Here is a 21,740-nt window from a genome sequence, read left to right on the forward strand (position 1 = left end):
ACCTGTGCTGCTCTGGATGGTTCTGACGGTGGTGGTGGTACACGGGGGTGAGTTGGTCCTCGCCCCGACGCCTCCCTCCTCCTCTTCCTGCGAGCAACCTTTCTCTATGGCACGCACGTAGCTGTGGCTCCGCATGCGGAAGCAGTTGGGCACGGGCAGGTCGAGGGCATCCACCGCCTGCGACTCTATTTCACTGAACACCGACTCACACACGGCCTCGATCTGCCCGTTCACCTCCACCTCACTCACCTGTGAGAGACGAGACACACGCAGGCATACAGTACGTGCACGCAAACACCCAGACGGAAAGGTTTGTGGACTTCGACTCAATCCACTGATGTTTAGTCGACTCAATCCACTGATGTTTAGTCGACTCAATCCACTGATGTTTAGCCTCTGTTTTGTGCGTTAGTCCACACTCTATGTGCATACAAATATGAGAGTAAATGAGTGAGATAGAGAGCCTACCAGCACCTCTTTTATTCAGTGGCATTTTTGTGGATGCCAGGGCCTGTGTGCCACTCTCCTCTGGGCCTGCTCCATTGCTAGGACTTGAAGGGACGTCTCAAGGGTCCATCATTCAGCCGATGAGGCAACGTGTTGTCCCTGGGCTTTGGAGGGGAGTACATGTCCCCATTACCCCAGGCAAAATGGTGCGCTACGCTCCCCTGTCACTTCAATAAAGTGAAGCCGTGCTCAAAATCCAATATGACTGACATCGTATTTTGCAGCAGCCACGACAATAACAGACCTCCAACGTTGTGTTTCCTCGCCAATTCTTCAATATTTTTCAATATCAAATCTAGGCAAATGTCCATCATCATTTGGAACCAATCCCAATTTCAATTATTCATAAAATTTGTATGGCTGCATGTTAATTCTTGTTTTTCATCTCGTACATAGCAGATGCCAAATTGAAAAGAACATTTTTAGCCTGTCATTTTGCATCACAAAGTATGCCGAGGCAGAAGGAGCATATTAGGGTGAAATAGAGGATGGGGGGGGGCTTATGCCTGCCCTCTTGTTTAATTAGCCAATCTGAATACGTCTGAGCTCCAGAAAACAGCACGCAGACGTATACACTAATTGGGAGATGGGGGGTTTTCGTACCGTTCATGTTTTGCCGGTTGGTGACCTGGTTGTTAATTCAGGCCTTTAGGACAGCTACGGATGGGATTTCCTCCCCCCTGCATGACCTTATTGGACATAGCAGTAGAGGTACAGGGGCTTTAGGGCTGACTTTAGAGAGGCACAGGCCCCTGGGTGGCACTAACCTGGCTGATGGTGCTCATGGCTCTCATGTAGCTCTCGTTTCGTGAGCGGAATTTAGGCGAGGCCAGCAGCCCTGCTGGGTCCAAGCTGTCCAGACTCCTATTGATGGAAACCTCACTCACCGCCCGCAGGTAGCTGTGACTCCGGATCTGTAGCTTGGGCGAGTGCTCTGTGGAAATCCTGCCACAAAATAAGGAAGGAGCGGAAAGAGGCGGGACAAGAGAAGAAGAAAAAGTCAAAGCAGAAGAAAAAGGAGCTTGGTAAAAAGCAAACGATACGGATCAATCCACAATTGCTTCAGGAGACACTCATCTAATCAACAAGCGCAGTAGCATTGAGAAACACCAGCAGTAGTTCAGGTCTGTCCATGAAGCTCCTTGTAAGCACGTTCTAAAACACTTAGCAGTGAGAACACTCACATATGTCAGGAGAAGGGAGAGGAACTGTGTGTGTGTGTCTGAAGTGTGCTTAATCTAATGACCTTCACATTAAAACGGATTTATCATAGACGCATGATCAACAGAAAACACACACACACACACACACAGCTTCAAGGAAGATGAATAGGTGTCTCATTAGCTCTCACCTGCCTCCAATCTGATCGCTCAGCATGCATCACGCCTATGTGCATGTGTGTGTGTGTACTTGATTACAAGTGTGTGTGTGTGTGTGTAGGTTATGTAGCAGTTGGATGCCAGCTAAACAATTCATTAATCAGGGGAAATGAAACCTAAAAAGCTGACTCGCTTTCCTCCTGATGAACATCGTGGCCTAGTAAACCAACTTCCAGAAAACAAAGTGCAACAGCTAATCTCAAATCAACTCTGAGGAGTTAGATCCAATATCCCCTTTATTTCACACTTCGTCCCTTATGTTAACTTGTGTGTATATAAAGAGGACACACACACAGATACTGGACACATATACACACAACTCTTATGACTCTCTGCCTCCAGGTCAGGCCTGCTTTAATTATGTATTTCCTCCATAAAATAGAGTGTGGTTACCGCAGCAAAGCAAACCAGATTATTTATTCTTGGATGGAAGAATGGAGGGGAGATGACAGCGGAGAGAGCCAGAGTAATAAAAGGACAGATGAGCTGTTGAGATGGGAATAAAAAAAGATGATTTTGGAAAAGCAGTTACTAATATTAAAATCTATCTCCACTACAAACCATCCTCCAGGCTTTTAAATATTGAGCAGAATCTACTGAAAGCTGCTGTATCAAAGCTTTGGTTACTGGTTCATTTCATCAATCCAGTTCATTCTTTTTTTAAACGAAGAAAAATTCAAATTGCACATCTCAAACCTCAGATTGGTATGACTCTTCCATATCAGCTGCCTGTAGTCTGTGACTGTAGGAAGAAAGAATCCACTGCACACCATGATCTCTATCCACATCTTCTCTTGATTTCCCTGTGGGGCTGATTATCGGCAGAACCAATGATGTCTTTTGTGGCAACTTGAATGGCAGACCAAGCCTGTAATCAGTACCACCTTAGGGGGGAAGTTCAGTCTGTCCCTGGGTGTCCCTCTATCGAACAAGTGACATTAATGAACACATGTTCCTCTCTCCTAGTCAAGGATCAGGGCCGGCTAAAGCCGTCTGTTGGCTTTCACCGCAATACAGAGTGTTGACGTACTCCTGGATTTTTTTTTTGGTCTTTTCCTCTCGTCTGATCTTCTCCACTTTGTCCCCTTGATTGCTTCACCTCGTCTTTCCTGTCAGTCAGTTTCTCCTGCGTCGTCATTTGAGAAGTTTTCTCTGTCCAAATTCTCACATCCACCATTCTTACATCCTCCTCCTCCTACTGCCTGAATAACAGTCTACAGAGGGATGACTGTGGTTGGAGGGACGGGAGGACAGAAAGACGGCGATGTGATTACTGCAAGACATTATTCAGGATGTCTGTTCTCGGCGAGATATAAAAAAATGAAGATGATAAAATCTAGGCCACGAATAAATGAATTTGCGGCAAAAAGAAAGACGACTGTTGCTGACTGAGGGAGACAAACAAGGATGTCATTTTCTCCTGAGCTTGTTTTGTCTGCCAGGAATAATCCCAGGCGTTTAAATGCATGCTTTATCTGTGCGCTGTGTGTTTTAATATAGGATGAGGTTAACATTGGGTGAGATTAAAGAAAATCCCACAACTTCTCTGGAGCAGTTCTTCACTAATCAAGGACACAATGGTCAGAGGACGGCTTTTGAAACATATGGAACAACAAAGCTGATTGAATCATTGCGGAGTGCACAGTGACGTGTGCCAGCTCCCAAACGCACAGTGTGAAAACAAGACGTCAGCTGCTCCTCATTCTCTATCTCCAATGTGCAGCACTGCAGCTTGGTTTGTTCCACTGGGTTCCATCAGATGATGATGGCATTCCCCGGGCCAAATTCAAGTCATTAGTGGGCCCCAAGCAGCGCCACTTGCACTTACATAAGGTTGTGTGTGTGTGTGTGTGTGTGTGTGTGTGTGTGTGTGTGTGTGTGTGTGTGTGTGTGTGTGTGTGTGCGCGCTTGTGTTTGTGCAACCAGTAACAATGACTGAGCACCCACTGGTCTTCTTCTCATCTCTGTATATTACACAGCTAATCAGTCACAGCCCAATGCTGCAACATAGCACTTGTGTTCCCAATACTTTCAGTGTTTCAAGCTGTCATGGCTAGTCATGTCCAGTAATGAAAACAGCAAAAGGATAAATGCTATTGTGACAAATTAAAGGACATTTCTGATTTTTTACAATGTTTTTTTCTCACTTTTGAAGGTAAAACCAAAAGTCAGCACACCTGTAACGTCGATAATAATCCCTCATTGCACAAAATAATGCACACATGCATGATTACTGCAAGTCAAACCAGGAAGTTGCTCTGTAAAACTGGATTGGTTTTTTTCTAGCTTTTTATTATTTTTTGACTGTGCATGGTTCTTGCCCCGATGGACCTCTCTCTGATAATGTTGAAACATTATCAGAAATAAACCTGTTTAGTAAAATGTTAACATTACTCATTGGATTACAAGTAATATTAACAGAGGAAAAAACTGAATATGTATGAAACCAATATTTACAAAATTATTTATTGTGCATTACATTTGTCCTCCCAATTTGTAATTCTGAAATTTGAACAGTCTATTCCTTCAGAAAGAGATATGAAGTCAAAAGAACGTAAGCACTGAGTGCCTTGTGTTAGCTCAAGATAACTTACGTGGACAATGTTCTGAACTTGATGTGTTTCAAGACTTTGCTGAGGCAGAAATATTTTTGATGGATGTAATATTGCTGTAAAACGTTATGATCTCATGCTGTCAAAAATAGTCGTCTGATCAGAGAATGCCTTGTGCAACAAGAAACAACTCTCTTCAAATCTTTAAATGATGAAGCTCGGCTTCTAACCTCAGATCTTACATTAGATAGTTACATCAAACATGAACACTCATAAATACTGGAACGATCAGTCAATTGAGTGATCAAGTAGATGACATCAAATCCATCAACAACAATTGATTAATCTTTTGTAATTTTTCAAGCAGAAATGGTAAATGATTCCGGTTTTATATAATTGTAAATTTTATATTTTTGGTCTATTGGTGGGAGAAAAAAAAACAAGAAAATTGAAGACAACCCCTTGAACACTGGGAAATTGTGTTTTTTTCACTTTCTGAGACTTCTGATTAATCAAAAAATATTTAAAAGATGAATTGATAATGAGAATTGATCAGTTTTAGCCCTCACACACACACTTACTGGAGTGTGGTCATCTCTGTGAGGGATGGCTGTGTGGCCTTCAGGTAGCTGGCTCGTCGCGCCTGGACCTTGGGCGAGGGTTTGGGGCTGCAGTCCGAATCACCGCTGTCTTCTTCTGCCATGGCTCTGATGTAGCTGCCACTGCGCATCCGCCGGCACGGGATCTCGTCGTCCTTCCCCAGCGGAGAGAAACTGCTCCAGTCATCCTGAGGCACCTGTAGATATGAGGTGAGATATTGTAAAGAAGGAGCAAACACGGGTCCCCTTCCAGACATAAGAGCTCATACAGATGCACTTACACAAGGCTGCAACATTTTCTACCCTGGCCTGATATGAATACCTGTATCACACAGAGCACGTCATGCCTTAAACGATTCAATAGCAACTGTATCAATGCAGGGTCCGGCTTGATCATACCATAAGCCTGTGAGTGCCAGAGGCCTTCTTTTGTCTGTCCTGTGATGAATGAGTCATATCAAAAGCAGAGAAATGAATTGTTTTGACAAAACGTCGCAGTACCCTGGCCTCGGTTTGCTCTCCTGACTTTTCAAACACACTAATGAAGGTAAAAATGAAAAGGAGGCAAAGCTATCTCCCATCTCTAATATAAAAGAGAGAGAGAGTCAAAGACGGCATGACGTGGAGAGAGAGAGGGAAAACAAAGGGGGTTTTGTTCAGCAGAACCACTGCAGTCCCAATGTGAGTGGCTGTTAGGGCACCAGCTCTGAAGTGAAAGGAATGAGATACAGAGCGAGAATCATTCAACAGACTGGTGCGTAACTAGGAAACAGAGCCGACTTTGATGTCAGGGGCAACTACAGACTGTGGTAACACCTCGGGAAAGACCGGGATTGTAATGACCTCAAAAGCATTTACTCTTTTTGAGGAAAAGTAAAAAAATAAGTCGAGTCATGCTTTTAAATGTCATTACCCTCACAGTATAGTGTATCATTTCTTAAATGTTGTGTGAATGTTGCACAAGTGCATAAAGAGGTTTGGCATTAATTTAAGTGTGTGTGTGTGAGAATGAACATCAAATAAGGATTACAGGATTCTACCCCAGCAGGCGAAGCAAATGGCACATCTTGTTTTCAGGATTCAAAAAAGGTCTGCAGACTAACTTGTCCTGGCTGCTCCCCTTAAAAGCCTGCTTTTTTCTCTTCAGTCTCTCTTTCAAGAAAAAAAAAGAAAAAAAGAAAAAGCGATGGCTCTTTTTAGGCTGGGAGAACTGTTGCCGTACTGCAGTGACAACATCCTCCCTTGATCTGCTCGCTCGGCTCCAGGCTGTTAAAATGCAAGGCCACACAGAACTTTCTCTCAGTCTTTTATGCTCCCTCATTCTCACTTTCTGCTTCTTGCATTCCCCATTCACGCCCTCTTCTGTTGCCCTTACTTACTCTCTTTCTGTCTTTTTCCGACAGCGCGCACACACACACACACACACCTCCCTCTATCCTCCCTGCCTTGTTTCTCCATGTCTCTCCTCTGGCTTATATTTGAAACACATCCTGAGTTGAGGAATGTATGCAGTTTTAAACATCTTGATCTTTTCCAAAAAAGAAAAAAAGAAGCAGGATCGCATGAGTCACTTCCATTTTTTTGTCTCCTCCCCTCTGGCTCTTTCCAATCTTATAGCAGCACCCTACTCTCGCTCAGTGAATAAGATATACTCTCTCACACACACACACACACACACACACACACAACACTGCTGTGACGACCACCAGTACAGTCTGCAGAAATGTTGTTCCATGTTACAATTTGCCATTTATGGCCTGAACACAGATTAGATTGGTGTTTCTGGTCTGCTTTCCTGTGCTTGTAGACTGTGAAAAATAAATGCTGGTTGTGGGTGCTGGTACATGAACCTGGCCTGTCAGACAATTGGTTTGACATCCTGTGCAGTACAGAAGTAATGGCACCGCATTACTTCACGTATGAATATTTCCATGCACACGGAGACAAGCACAGAGGAGCTGTTGACATGTGATGATTTTGCTAAATGTTTTCTGAAGACCCATAATTATTGAAGTCACGGGGAGTGAAAGGATGGGGCCACTGCTTCTCCAGTAGTCCCCTCTAAAAGGCACACATACAAACAAACAAACAGAGATACATGCGGAAATACTGGAGCATGGAGGAGCAGCTGGCACCGCAGGATGCACGAAGCATGAAGCATGACATGCGAGAGGTGGGGCTGTTGTAACTCTCCTACCTGTAGGAAGTGGCAGGTGCGTCCCTGGTCGGCTTTCACTAGCGCTTTATCTAGGTTGACTGAGGCCTTCTGGTAGACCTCTCTCGCTCTGCTCACCGTCAGCGTAGAAGACCACGAGCTCTTCTTCAGCTGCACTTGTCCGTCCAGGGCTCCCACCAGCGGCATACCTCCGCTGCTGCCCCCAGAGCACGTCGAGCACTTCACATCGTTGTTGCTGCGTGACGTCTTGAGAGGGTGGGCGCTGATGGTGTTGTAGGACTCCATGAAGTACTGCGACTGAGATTTCTCCGGGTGGCGCCCCATGGTCATGACCCCTGTAGGCAGGCCACTGCTTACCCCGTGGTGATGGCGGTAGAGGCACATCTCTCGGTCGAGCGTGTCGTCTGAGCTCCAGTAGCCCGAGATGGCCGTGCGCATCTTCGGCTCTGATTTGGAGCGGTCTTTGCTCTTACAGCGCTTACTGTGCTTCAGGGTGCCAGAAGAAGAGGGTGGGTCATCAGGACTGGATTTGCTGCCGTTCATCCTCCCACTCCCTCCACCACCACCAGACCCTGAGGGCCCCTCCAGGGAGTGGGACTTGGTGAAAAGCTTCTGGACAGAGTGCACAAGGTGGCGTATTCGACCAGGGCTGTCACTTCGTTGGTGTTCCACTGCAGTGCGCTTGTACTGCAGCGTGTGGTAGCCTTCACGCCGCACCGGCGCCTGGCGCTCAAACTGCTCTAGCAGGTTAGAAGGGATGCGGTTGTTGTTTCCTCCGCTTGCCTTAATGCTCCCTGTTGGCCCTGTATAAGGCACCACAGCGCCACACTCCTCCTTCAGCTCATGGTGAGAGCTGTAATGTCTGCGAGGGAAGGTGCAGCTGGCCAGGTCAGGGTACGCACTGCACTCAGCCTGGAAGGAGTTGCGCTGGGTGTAGCAGGGGTGGTCAGTAGGATGAGCCTCCCCAGAGTTGAGGAAGTAGGACCGGCGATCCGAGTGCCCCACGGTCATGGAGTCGTAAGAGGGGTCGCAGGTCACCGCGTGGTGGTGACTACGGCTGCTGGACAGGCCTTTCATCGTCATCGTGGCCGAGTCGACATACACATCCAGCTGCTGCCGTGGGAAGTCTGCACAGGCCCCAAAACCAGCTCTAAAAAGAAAGAAACACACAGAAGTGTGGAGACAAACAAACAGAATTATAAATGTCTCATATTTGCATACACTCAAAGCACAGCGTCCTCTTCGGATTTAATTTGAAGATGCTTTTTGGCACTCCTTCACAGAGGATCAAACTTGATGATGTTGGACCTATTCTTTGATTTTTGTCCTTCAAAACTTCAACAAAGAGAATCTCTAAATATAGCAGCCACTTGGCATGTGGTCCCAGACCATCCAAATCTGTGTTAAAGCTTCCTCTACCACCTCTCCGTTCTCTCTGGAAGATTTCAATGAAAAAGTGACAGGAGATCGAGGAAAAAGAGAGAAACAAAAGGTAGAAGGGGTTTCAAGAAGAGTTCAAATCTATTTCTAGCTCAAGTGTATGCTATGTTGTTCGAGGGTACTGACAAATTGGTAATGCAGACACATAGGGATCCTCTGTAAAACATGGGGTAGTACTGAAAACGTAAATTTATTTTTGCTTTACAGTACACCTGCTCAGTGTGCACGCATGCACCCCCCCCCCCCCCCCCGGTCACAAACACAACAAATGCTCACTGCCTGATCCTACACTTTTCCTCTATACCTCTAGCTCTACTCTAAGAGCAAACTAATTGGCCAGTAAAACCCAGCCGACAGCTTCTGGGCCGGTCGAGGCAAGCGGCAATAAACCACCTTTCCCTTACATGGTGACATGAAAACAATGGCATCCATCAGGGCCCTTAAACTGCCCTCCTTACCCATCTGGGGCTGGATAGCCGCTGAACCCGCACGGCTTCCAATGGACCGGAGGTGAAGCTAACGAGACAATAATAAGAGCCCACGCACCGCGGTGTAGCACTGTGACGGCAGTGTGGCTGAGTCTGCACGGAGAATTCATCACTGCAATTCATAATACTCTACCAAAGGTCACTGTGGTAAATAAAAAATAAATTAAAAAAAGGGAGGAGGAGGAAGGGGAAGCGGAAATAAAGGAAGGAAACATAACGAGAGAAACGAAGGGAGGCAGAGCAGCGGAATGACATATGTCAGTTCTTTACATAACTAGAAGACACTGTGTAGGGCTCATGTAGGACGTATAATGACTACAGAGTGAGTCAGATCTATTATTTTCTTTTATGTGGCTATAAACTGGATGCTGGATTAATTCATGCAATTCCCTTGTAAACCAGGGGATCATATCACTCTGGCAGAGAATTAAGCCAATATATTACAGATGTATTGTGAAGAGTGTAAATGAAACGAAATGTATCGTCAAAACCCAACTCCATCTGGAATATATTCACTTACTCACACATCGTGAACTCACACAAAGCACACGCTACATACCACACAGACACGCACAGTGTCCGCTTCTTGCAGGGCACTTAAGAAGTGGGCTGTGTCCAACGAAAGGTATTCATTGCAGTTGACAGAGATCCCTTCTGTCGGCCGCTGAAGCACAGCATGTGACCTAAATAAAAGGCCCTCGCGGTGATCCACAGCAGCGTGTTTGTGGCACAGCTGTCTGCAGCACTGCACTAAGCTGAAGTTGGGTCATGCTGGCTTTCTGCCTGCTAGCCACACACACACACTTACAAATACATAGTGTATCTGACAAGCTGCATTTTGATGTAGCTGCTAGTTTTTAAAATGCAGGTTATCAAGAAGAAGAAGAAGCTCTGCTGGTTCTGCCGTGTCTGGCCTTTAGTGACATGAGGAAAGCTCATGGACAGCTGTGGTTATGTATTATGCTCCATGTCCATCGTAGCTGACTGACCCAGTTGTGTCTCTACCTGTCTGGTCAAGTCAACCTCAACATAGCACACCAACAACTGCACAGGCTATATTAGAACTCTGAAATAGTAATACATATACAATAACACTTCTGTCAAGGTATGGGTTGTAATTGGTCTTTCCATACATGTTGCTAAGCCACACTCCGAGTTAATGTTGTTCACAAAGCACGTGACAATTTTCAATGAAAACAATGACAGCGGTCCTTAAAACAAAAGGTCCTTGATTTCAATAGGTAAAGACAAAAGCAGGCTTTCCATTTTGATCTGCTGACTTTTTTTTACCGGCTGAAATAACAACGGTTGCTGACAGATTTGATCAGTTGTGGTTAGTGAGCTAATTAATTGTATCTGCACGAGTCCTTGGCAGATTTTTTGGATGTTTCAGTTGACTCTTTCTAAAACAAGAGTCCTGCAAAAGGGGTCTTTAATGTGCACTCAATGGCTGCATGATATAATGCCAAGAAAGACTGAAACTACATGTTGCAAACTAAAAGTCAGCATTCTCACCAGTTGATGAGCCATAGACATGGAAATACAGTAACATGATTCAGCAAAAACTAACCAACGGGATTTTTTAACATAACCTTTAACCCTGCAAACTAATGTGGTTAGTTTGTGATGTTCTTGGCGTTGGCAATGCGTTAGGTTTTAAGCTAGTTAGCCGTACATGCTAATGAATGTAGCTTAGGTTAGAGCAGCCTTCAGGAAATGCTTAAAACAAGACACCACCCTCCAAACCCAACATGTTGCGTGTTCTTACTAGAGTCCCATGAACACCGCGTTGACACGTAAAATAAGAGAAATCCAAAACTTGACAAGCGTGCTATGACTAGTTCTGATTGCTCAGCTATGATTGGACAATTAGTTTGTGGGATGGATTCAGTGAATGGTCAATTGCCACCATGGATATTTGTCTTGAACCACACCAGCAGCACAACAATTTCATGAACTACGGCGCTTAAAATCCCTGTTTACACGACACAAAACCAACAAACAAAAAACATCAAGGAGACCCAAACAACGTGCTCCTTTAATACTTTGCGTGAACAGGCTCGGAAAACTACAAAGACTTCATTACATTTCATTAGCAGTGATTGTGTGCTGAACAGCAAGGTGTGCAAACAACGTGCAGGAGTAGATAAAACACGTCAGGCTATGAATGCTAATGCCTATTAACACCTGCACTGCATCAGCACAGCAGGCTAAATTATATTTAGATGCTCTGCTTCTTTGGGCTCAGATGAGATAAATGGAAAATCGATTTTTTTCCTTCTCCATCATGTAACTCCGTAGCCAAATTTGAAAGCAGCCTCATAGTGGTCAAATCTAATCTTAATTTGCTTTACTTCACCCCGAGCTTTGAGACTTACCAAAGCAAATAAAAAAGGTTGGTAGGAATATGCAAAGTAACATTGACTTACTTACAGCACACCATCTTTGTAGGAAGGGGTGAAATCAATCTGTCTTAGTGTGAGAAGACTGCTGCAGCTTCTCTCGCTGGCAAAATAAAAGGCTGCTTGCCGTTCCGTCTACATTCCTCGGCCGACATCAAACGCCGGTTGCAAGACGGAAGACGGAGCTCATGGCTTACAGAGCTTCTTTGAGGCCTTCAGAGGCCACAAGGCTACAAAAGGTCTCTTCTTCCCACTCAAAGAGAAGCAATGGTTTCTTCAAAAAGGTTGAAAACACTACCAGTCTGCTCTCCATGGGGCATGCAATCACCTCAGTGGACGTGGCTCTTCTTATGTGGGCGCATGTGTGGGAGGAGGAAAGAGTACAGCACTTTATCTCCATCTTCCAGGTCAAGTGAAGTTTTGCCTTTGATCCTGCAGACGTTGGCGGTATATTTCCGAGTATACTGCGAGATATTACTGCACAAACTGGATAAGGGTGAGGATACGCGCACAGTGTTTCTACATGCGAGACAGAAAAGGATGTCAGTAGACTTAAATACTTGTGATTGTTTACTGCATTTGATCTTTTAAATATAAAGAGCATTCTGCTTTTCTAAGCAGAAGAAGTCAATTTAGCGAAAAAATATAAATCTTCACTGTAAAAACACTGAGAAGCAGTAAATGCAGACATAAATTCCCATAACGAGGTATATTCAGTTATTTTGTGGAGGCACTTTAACAGACACTCTCACAGCAAGTCCACACACAGGAGAGCTGCAGCTGGCAGAGAAGCAGCAACAGCGACAGAGAGGATGTACTCATTGTGAATGTGTGAACAGTGCCTTTAAAAAAAAAAATCCCCAGGGAACGATGCCGTGGAACATTTTAAGAGCCAGCCGGGGGCCAAACAGCCGTTGAGGGAACTGGTCATTTTTTTTTTTGTGTTTCCGGATTATGTAGAAGTGGCTTTTAGGGATGTCAGGAGAGGCTGACAACCACCAACCTTAATGTCTTCCTGTTAAATTGACTCTTAAATGATGGATGACCGTCTTCCTCGACTGTCCTGTCTGGCTGCAGCGTGGCAATATTTTGAAGAAAAACTGCAAATTGCTGCTTTTAGTTCATATGATGTGCTTCATAAAATATATGAATGTCTACAAAAGCAATAGAGCACATGATAAAAGTCCATAAAGTTGAAAATTGATAGAAGTAAAACGCTTTCAGCATTCCATCTTATTTCACGGAGGGGCATATTCGCTCTCCACCACAGACAGGTCTGTACAAAGGTGTTTCAAAAATTGACACCAAGGAAGATAAGAAGCCGGGCTGTAACTCTTTACTGTATCAATACATGACAGCGTACACAACATGCTTCCGATGTAATATGCAGCTTTTATCCAAGAATGAAAAGAACTTGCTTGACATTTTATCAAAGCATGTTAAATAACCTGGCATACAAATACATATTTACAGCACGTATTGAAAGCATTTCATTTTTGAACCAAACAGATCATTGCCTCGTTGTAGATGCAGTTTCAGACGACGCCTAATAGGCGTGTTTCTGCTCACTGTATCGGCTGCATTATGAAAACACATTCCTTCATGGATGGATTGATGTTCCCAGTTTCCACAAGACAGCTCCTTTGTCACAACCAAACTAATTAGGCTGACTGTCAGGGCCTCTCTCTGACAAATGGAGTGACTGCGGGGAGTTATAGCTCAGTCCCCGCCAAACACATTCCGGGGACAAATTCCTCAAGTGATGAGGTCTATTTGATCAAGGTAAACAAATTAACAGGCATTAAGTCGAGAGAAAGACTGGTGGTGTTTGTCTGCAGGCAGAGCTGTCACCGACGCTCGGGATACTTCGACGACACAGAAAAACCGGCTTGAAAATGGAGGCGAACTATTGGAATGGAATTTGAAGGTAATTCCACAGTTGTTTTAAGAGGTTTGCAATTGCATTTCAGTGTACAGCTCAGCAAAAGCACATCATAACTTTGTATTGGTCATATCTGATATGCTTATTTTCATTTAGTTTAATCTTTATTTCCACAAAAGACTAAAAATATTTAATTCACTGGAAATAACTCATTTAATATGGATTCTTGCAGACACTGTAGGAATACATGAGTTGCAATAATACATGAAAGAAGTTCAGACTGAGATTGGTGTGCTGAAAAGTGCAGAAAAACCATCTTCCCCTTTCTCATAAAAAATGAATGTAATCATTCATGAAGGCTGAACTCAGTGGATCTAACACTTTGACTGGTAACAAAAGGCCATGACTCCACTGAGATTGGTATTATATGGCTTAAGGTTGAATCCATCATGGGCAGACAGTGGGAGTCAAGGATAAAGAAGACAGACCCTATTATTCACTTAAAGGGTGTGATTTACAGATAGATATTATTCTTTATACAAGGCAGATCTCTCAGAGGATATTTGCAATTCTAACAATACTCATTTATTTCCCTAAACAGCACGATGCGACTGTGTATTCGGGTCATTGTAGGGAGAAATAATAGTCTGAGACAAAATATTCTGACATTATAGTTGTGAATTCATAAGAAAAAATAAAACTCAAAACAGAATCTTGTTTTCCTCTAAACAGGCCAAATTCACAGCAACGTTTCTTCAAAGTCCAGATGCTTATGATAACATGGTGATATAGGCTAAAATCACAATTATTGACGATTCTTTATAGCCGACTCCGAATGCAAAATATAATTTGATTGGGTCAACCTTGCAAAGTTATGTGAAGAGATGTGGTTCCTTGACAAAAAGACGAATCGGTCCGATTCCGACTCAAACAGCTGGATCAGTTACAACGGGCAGATCTGGTATTGTATATACCATGAGTTCAACAGACAATGCATTACATTTATATCCAAGTATATATTTGTTACATTTTGTTTTAGAAAGTTTAGAAAGCAAGATGTTGCCTTCCACAAAAACGAAGAATGAATCAAACACCGGTGTCAGATCCCATACCCAAAGTTCAGGTATTGCTTTTGGGACTGAACTAAATAAATAGGTGCCTCCCTAAAAAACATCTGTAAAGTGTGGAGGTATTTTGGGTTGACTACACTATTGATGAAAAAAAAGGATTTACTTTTTCTGAGTTTAAGGCTATATTTTTTCACGAAGTAAATGTTCCTGTTTTCAATTATAGATAAAATTAACTGGATAAAAAGCAACAATAGATACTGAATATGGACGTTAGTTTATTGCCCGGGAGCAAAGTGTTTTAGATGAGTTCACTTTGAGCCCTCCCAAATGATCTACCGCCACAAGCCGTCATATTAAATTTGATTAAAACTTAATTTAAAATTGTCATATACGCACACACACACGCACGCATGCAATTTAAGCTGAGGATTTTTATGAGATGTGGACACCTTTCTAACATGTATTACATTTGTCTCGGATTCATATCCAAAATGAACAAAAAGCCAATAAACATGTTGTAAAAAAAAGATGAAGCTCAATAAAGCTATCCATACAAAGCAGGCAAAGGGAGGACACATCATCACCATGGAAACAAATGGATTTTCTGGTGGAAAACGTGTTTTCACCTCAGCTAATGAGAACTCATGTACCAGCCTCTGGGATCATATGTGTGGACAGCAACCAAAGACGCCATTTCTTATGCTTTATTTCTTCATGTTTCCTGCAAGGCAAGCAAGGAAATACTAAAAAAAAATGTATTTTTAGAGGATAGATTTGATTGGGAACGCTAAAAAAGAAAGATATTAAAATGGACTTATTGTCTGTGATAAATGTAATGTGAAAATGTGAACGCATTTAGAGGAGTGCCGGTACTATAGAATTTGGGGAGATCGCTATATGTCATACCGACTGCTCATGTACAGTAGACATGACATTCACAGACCACAAGATCTAAACCCAAATAAGCACCTATGACAGCAGGATCACCTCACCTTAGAGAACAGCTACAAAACATGTTTGCTGTCAGACGGCACGTCAACAAAATAGTTCTTTTGGAAGTATACCTCGGCTTGTGTTAACGCAACAATCATCAAAACAAGAAATAGGAAATGTCTCTTGGGAGGATGCTGTTCATACCTTCAGTGACGTTCCAGAGACTTGTAGAATCTATGCCAAGGAAAACTGAAGCTACTTGTGTCCCATTGCCTTATTAACACACCTGTCAACCATCTGTACAGGAGTGTTGAGTATATAAATGGAATCGACTTCAACAATTTCAAATGATTCCTTCATTTTGCAGGATTTTGCACAACAATGACAAGCGTTGTGTTCAAAACGTTGTTTATATGGTAAGAAAATGAAGTGCATCAATTCTTTTTTTTTACTTTAATATGCATTCCCTAAAAGTGGGACAGCTCAACAAAAGCTATTCTGAGCCTGTCAACGCACAAACAAAAAAAACATCAGGCAAAAATCCTCTCCATTTGTTTGGATATGCATATTTCTATCTGTGCACACACAAAATAATAACCTCCATGTTTATATTCTCTCTTAAGAGCTGTGAAATCTGGGGCGTCTAATCCTGGACTGTGTGGAAGCGGCATAGTGCTGTGACGACGATAAGTAAATTGAACCCTGTAGAGTCAGGGAGTACGTGTGTGCGCATCTCCGTGCATGTTATGCACAACACACTGCAGCCTCAACCATCCACCGTGGCCAGGAAACACGTGGGAAAAAAAAAAACTGCTAATGCTGCTAAAGTCACCGTAAGGCTTGCAACCGTTTCCTCCTCGTGGCATTTCTCCCGTGTTCGCACACTTGTAGCGGATAATAAGACCGCTGCTGCTTCTTCATTACAGCTGCCATTTCCACTCAAGCTTGTGAGCAGCCCAAACTGAACATGGACAATTAAACCGTACAAAACAAACCGTTTGTATATTCAGCTGCCTACTCGCTAAAAAATGTGCATGCATCATTGCACGCGACTTGCAAAGCATTCATGTTGTTTTTATTGAAGAAAAACACAACATTCCCTGCTGGAACAAGCAGCGTGGCTGTGTGCGCATGCAGCTTTTGTACAGTATGCACAGTGCAGTCACACTTGCCACTGCCAGGCAGCATTGGTCATCAAACTTCTGCCAGAGGCGTCCAGAGTGTCAGGTGATTTCAAGCAACTGATTCTACAGTTAATTACATGTCAGGAAACAGAGCCGACCTCAAGTACACACAGCTAATGTGCTCATAGTCTTTTGGCTGAATATGTCCGTTGCCAAGCTATTTATTCTTCGTTTATTATCAGACAATATGTGGTCAATAAAGATTAAATATTGCATGAAGTGCCAGTGAAGCCTAATACCAAACAACGATGTGTGAGTTGCATATAATTGCGATATGAAATAACTCCCTTGAGCTCAGCAAATAATTAAGCTCGTCAACAAAACTGCAAAAAAAAATGGAATTACTACATCGTGGTTGTATATCTCCATTAATGCCGTCATGAGATATAGAAGAAGAAGAAAAAGACTAAACCATTTTTATTGTCATATACATTTTTACACATACACGAAATTTGACGACTGCATTTGACCCATCCCTGTATATAGGGAGCAGTGGGCTGCCATTGATCGGCGCCCTGGGAGCCGGGGGTTCAGCGTACTGCTCAGGTGCACTTCGACAAGTGCCACGTCCCAGTCGGGGATCGAACCGTTGACCTTCCGGCTCCCAGACGACCCTCTTAACCCAGTGAGCCACGGTCGCCACGGTGTTCACGGGAATGAGACGGACGGACAACCAGAAAACATTGTGCCTCAAGCAACAGCTAGCGCAGAGGCATAAAAAGCAGATTTAGCTGTCTGTTAATGGTTTTCCATGGAGACTGAAGCGAATACAGGTCAAGTGAAAGTAAATGTTAGTCATGTTTATAGAAACTAAATGGGTTCATCTCAAGTGCAAGATCAAATATTATGCATTTTCAAGGATACTTGAACTTATGATAGTATATCCAAGTTATGATCGAGTTGCAGTGTTTTACAGTGTTGTAAAGAGAACATTATACGTCTTTCCTCAGCCGCCCTCAAGTGTTAGAAACAAAGCACTGAAGATGTAAAAGTGATTTGCTGTTGAGTGTTTCATGAACGACCAAATTAACTGTAAAATGCGCCGCTCATTGTGCGAGTTAAATTAGCTTTCATTTCATAATTTGCTCAGGTACACACAGATAACAGCCTCCGACTTACTGGTGGTACTCCGGTGACGCACATCGCATGAAATAACTTTTTAAATATTGGCTGTCATCTATCACGGGCAACTCTCAGGATGTGAACCACGGTAAAGGAGTCTCATTTCTGCAACAAAGAGATATGATCTTAAATTAGTCTTTGAAAGGTAGGGGAAAAAAATCATTAAAATTTAGTTTATAATGAATTAATGAAGTGGGGAGGCTGAAAGATAAGGAGGCTTTCGCTGAGCGTTCCTTTGTGCTCTATATTAAAATATAATAAAGCCTCATTAATAACTTACTCATAAAAAAAACCCATTCTGAAACAGTGGACCACTTAAAGAGTTGCTGAGAGCTTGGATGGATTTATAACGGTTTGTGATTACTTTTAGAATACTCGCCTGAACTTGTGAATGAAGCTGTTCTTATGCGTGCTCTGTGCTTCACGATCACACCAAACGGTTTGTCCCAGATCTAGTGTCATCTACTGCAACCTATTTATGCCAACGTGTATTCTCTGTATCATCTTTGGTATCGCCTGCAGTGTGGAAGAAATGAATCACAACACCTTGCGTTGAAGCTCCATCCACCATGAGTGCAACAGATAAGCTCAGTCTGGGCAGTTTATTGTTAATCTTTGACGGTCAAGAGTGCGGTATGAGGAGCAGCTTTTACACGTGTGATGTCCAGCCCAGTTGTGGGTCGCCTTCCCCTTTTCTCCACTCTGTTACATCACAAAACGCTCTCCTCTCTTCCCTCTCTAACCTTACGTACCTCCCTTCTCCATTATTTGGTCATTCCCTCCTCTATCTTTTCCCTTCCCTTTTCCGCGGGTGTCCGTTCTGTTCTGCTGCGATTGCCAGTATCAGTGCCATGGCTTTCTTCCCACTGGCCAAGATTTACCTCATTGGATTACACACCCTAATTACACACTCATTCGCTGCCTAATCTCCATAAACACACTCAACGGAAAACCCGCTTGATAGTGGAATCCAGAAATGTTGTTTGCACAGGATAACATCAAGATTTCAGGATTTGAAAAATATGTTAAATTGAAGAGTGTGACTGCACAGCGGGAATTCTGTGATATGGCGTCAGTTATCAATCTGTTTATCCCACTGCCGGCCGAACACTTCCCTCCCTGATGTACGGTACACACTGGCCTGGAGTCTGTTTGTAGTCCACATTACTTCTTTTCAAACAGCCTTCAATGATGATCCGAGCCAGCGCAACGATACATTTTCAAATGGTAAGCTGCGCTCGCTGTAAATCCAGCTTTTTGCCAGTTGCTCCAGGCCTCAGGGTTGAGGTTTGGCTCGTCTACAAGAGCTGAGCGAGAGATGGGACCCCATGCGTGATTATACATTAACTCCTCGTGGTAATGACGATGCACTTTTTCCTTTCTAATTAAGCTGCAGCTGATGTGATTATTATGCACACACCTATTTTACATATTTCATTCTGGAAAATGTTGAATTCTGTGAAAGAATTATTCTGAATTATTTCCTGCAGGTATAACAACTTTACATTGCATTATGGCTCATTATAAGTCAGTGCTCTAATCAGTCCATTGTCAAGCAAACTGGCTTTTTGAGATGTCTGACAAAAAACAGAATGTTTCAATCTAAAATGTCAGCTTGATAAATGACAAGACAACAGTTTACAGCATACGGTACATTTACAGGTCAGATCATATCAATACTAATTCAATTTGAAAAGTCATTCATAACATTTGTTGAGAAGCGCCTGTTGTATATGCGAGATGTGTAAGAGATCCCAATCACGAAGCCGGTTGTCTGTTAAATGTTTAATTGTTGTGCGACATCTCAAAAATGATTTCTGCGCCTTGATTGTGGCGAAAACTTGGCAAACAGCACAATCAGCCCTCAGCCCCAGTCTGTGCTTCTTATGAGTTACACAGAGCAGATTTTCCAAAAATGAAATATCCAGCAATCTTTGAAATGCTGCTGAAGAGCTGTTAAATGAACGACTCTCACGGATGAAAAAAGAAAATGTAAAAATGTAAAATTCATTGACAGGATAGATCCAAAGTGCATTATACAGCATCCATCCGCAAGTGAAAGTCATGAAACGATGATCCTAATGTCAGATTACAATGTTCGTAATAATGTTTTTATTTGTGTCCTATGACAAAAATAACTCTAAATCCTTCGCTCCGGTTTGCCCTCCCTTACTTTTTGCACCACATTGCTAGAGTGCTTTGACTTACTGGCACAGTAAACATGTGCAGCACTTTTATTTGCCATTAGGCACTTTTGCACACTTTGTAAACTGTTTATCTCACCACAACCATCTGCTCTGTCACCAGTTGTTATTATGCAAACAGGAAAACGCATTGAATCCGAACAGCCTCTGTGAAACCTCCTTTTCATTTGGTCTGTTCGTCTCATCTTTCCATCATCCCCCTTTTTCCTGCCATTCGCCCCCCCGTCGCTGTCTGCTCAGCGTTCGTGTCTCTTTCTGTCTCAGTTTTGCTGCCATCGGTGGTAAGCAGTCAAGCTTGACGGATGCGTTTCCACTAATGGCGCACCGAAAGGTCATAGCTTTTAGAGCACCAGGCTGCATTTGAAGGGTCAAAGGTGAACTGTGAGTATGCAGGTGTGAAAATTGACAGCACCCAGAATTTATATTACACACAGAACATCAAAATGTTTCTTTATGTACTGCTCACCTCAGTGAAACCCACGTTATAGGCATCAATTCACGATCCATACATGCTACTTATAGGAGCAATGTCGGCAATAATGATCTAGTGGAGGAAAAGCACGCAGAGAAGTGTAACTCACCTTCTTTATCGTCTCATCTTCGGCATCTTTTCTCTCCTGTGCTTAATTCCAGGCTCCTCGTCCTCCGTGCGAGCACATTTCTCCACCTTGAAGTGAAAAAAGACAGAGTCCATGGTTGAGAATTCATCACAACATAGAAAAACACTCCTGTGGTGCTCCGGTGGCTAATGTGCTGGTCCATGTGCCATGTGCTCATGCTGTGATGTCGCTCCCTGCGCTTTTTCCAGACTCACTTCAGTGTTGCAATTACTCGTGAAATGCTTGGGGATGGTAGACGGCACAAATCTTCTTTGGAAGAAAAGAACAGAAAAACCTTCCTGCTTCTAAGTTGACCCCAGAAAGAAATTGAAAACTATGAGAGGGTGGCTTAATTAAAAGACATTAAAATGTCTGTGTATGGTCAGCTCAGCCAAGTTTTGTTTGGCTGTAAAATCATGTTGGTTTTCATCCTAAACCTGTCTTTTGGGAAGCAACATCTCAGGGATACGGCACAAAAGGAGATAGGGAACATGAAGTAGAACTCATTGAGGCAAGAAGAAAAAAAAAGATAAGGGGAGGAAAATCATTTTAAGCCTATTTGAGCGTCTTTAAATCCAGCTTGTGAAGTCCTCTCGTGTTTTGAGGGAGGGTGATTGTCTCAGGGCAATGACTCACTCTACTTAACAATAAAGCAGATAGATCACAAACTCTCACTGCCATTTCTTAAAGCACAAGGCACTGGCCTGTCATGTTGTGTTTTTCCCCACATGAAAAAGGCTTATGGCGGAAAACATCCTGTTCTCAGACATCTTATATAATTATCCCTTGTAATAACCTATCAACCAGATTCATAATTGTGCTGAAGAGAATCGACGAACAATTTGCAAATCAGTTCACTGGAAAGAATCCTTTTCATGAGATCCCATTATGGCGATGAAGAGGAGGTGGCAGGTAGTTCATTGTGGGGGCACTTAACAGATGGTGGTCTATCCGACGCTCGCCAGGTGGGACTTGGTTTGGACAGGTTGCGCACACGCACGCACGCACGCACACGCACACGCACACACACACACACAGGTCAGAGGGGGCGCAATGCTCCAGGGGGGGGGGGGCTTCAGGTCCTTTTCACATGACTAGAACGCAGTGATACCAACAAAAACAAAAGGCTTGTATTATGTAGGAGCGTGAGATAAATATTTAAACAGCAGCCGTTACCACTATGAGATTATAGTATTATAAACA

At 43.2% G+C, this 21,740-nt stretch overlaps 1 protein-coding gene across 1 annotated transcript in view; it reads right to left on the minus strand.

Annotated features, from left to right (window-relative positions):
* LOC306793971 (disks large-associated protein 1-like) overlaps positions 1-20,603 on the minus strand; it is a 47,197-nt gene extending 26,594 nt beyond the window's left edge. The window contains exons 1-5 of the mRNA XM_079291817.1: positions 20,520-20,603; positions 7,235-8,361; positions 5,020-5,234; positions 1,275-1,452; positions 3-249 (exon numbers count right to left, since the gene is read on the minus strand). Coding sequence (XP_079147943.1) covers positions 3-249; positions 1,275-1,452; positions 5,020-5,234; positions 7,235-8,296 — 1,702 coding nt within the window. The 5' untranslated portion in view covers positions 8,297-8,361; positions 20,520-20,603. The remainder of the gene's footprint in view (positions 1-2; positions 250-1,274; positions 1,453-5,019; positions 5,235-7,234; positions 8,362-20,519) is intronic.
* Positions 20,604-21,740: the final 1,137 nt, after the last annotated feature.

Source organism: Melanostigma gelatinosum (assembly GCF_949748355.1).
Source record: "Melanostigma gelatinosum genome assembly, chromosome: 20".
NCBI lineage: Eukaryota > Metazoa > Chordata > Actinopteri > Perciformes > Zoarcidae > Melanostigma > Melanostigma gelatinosum.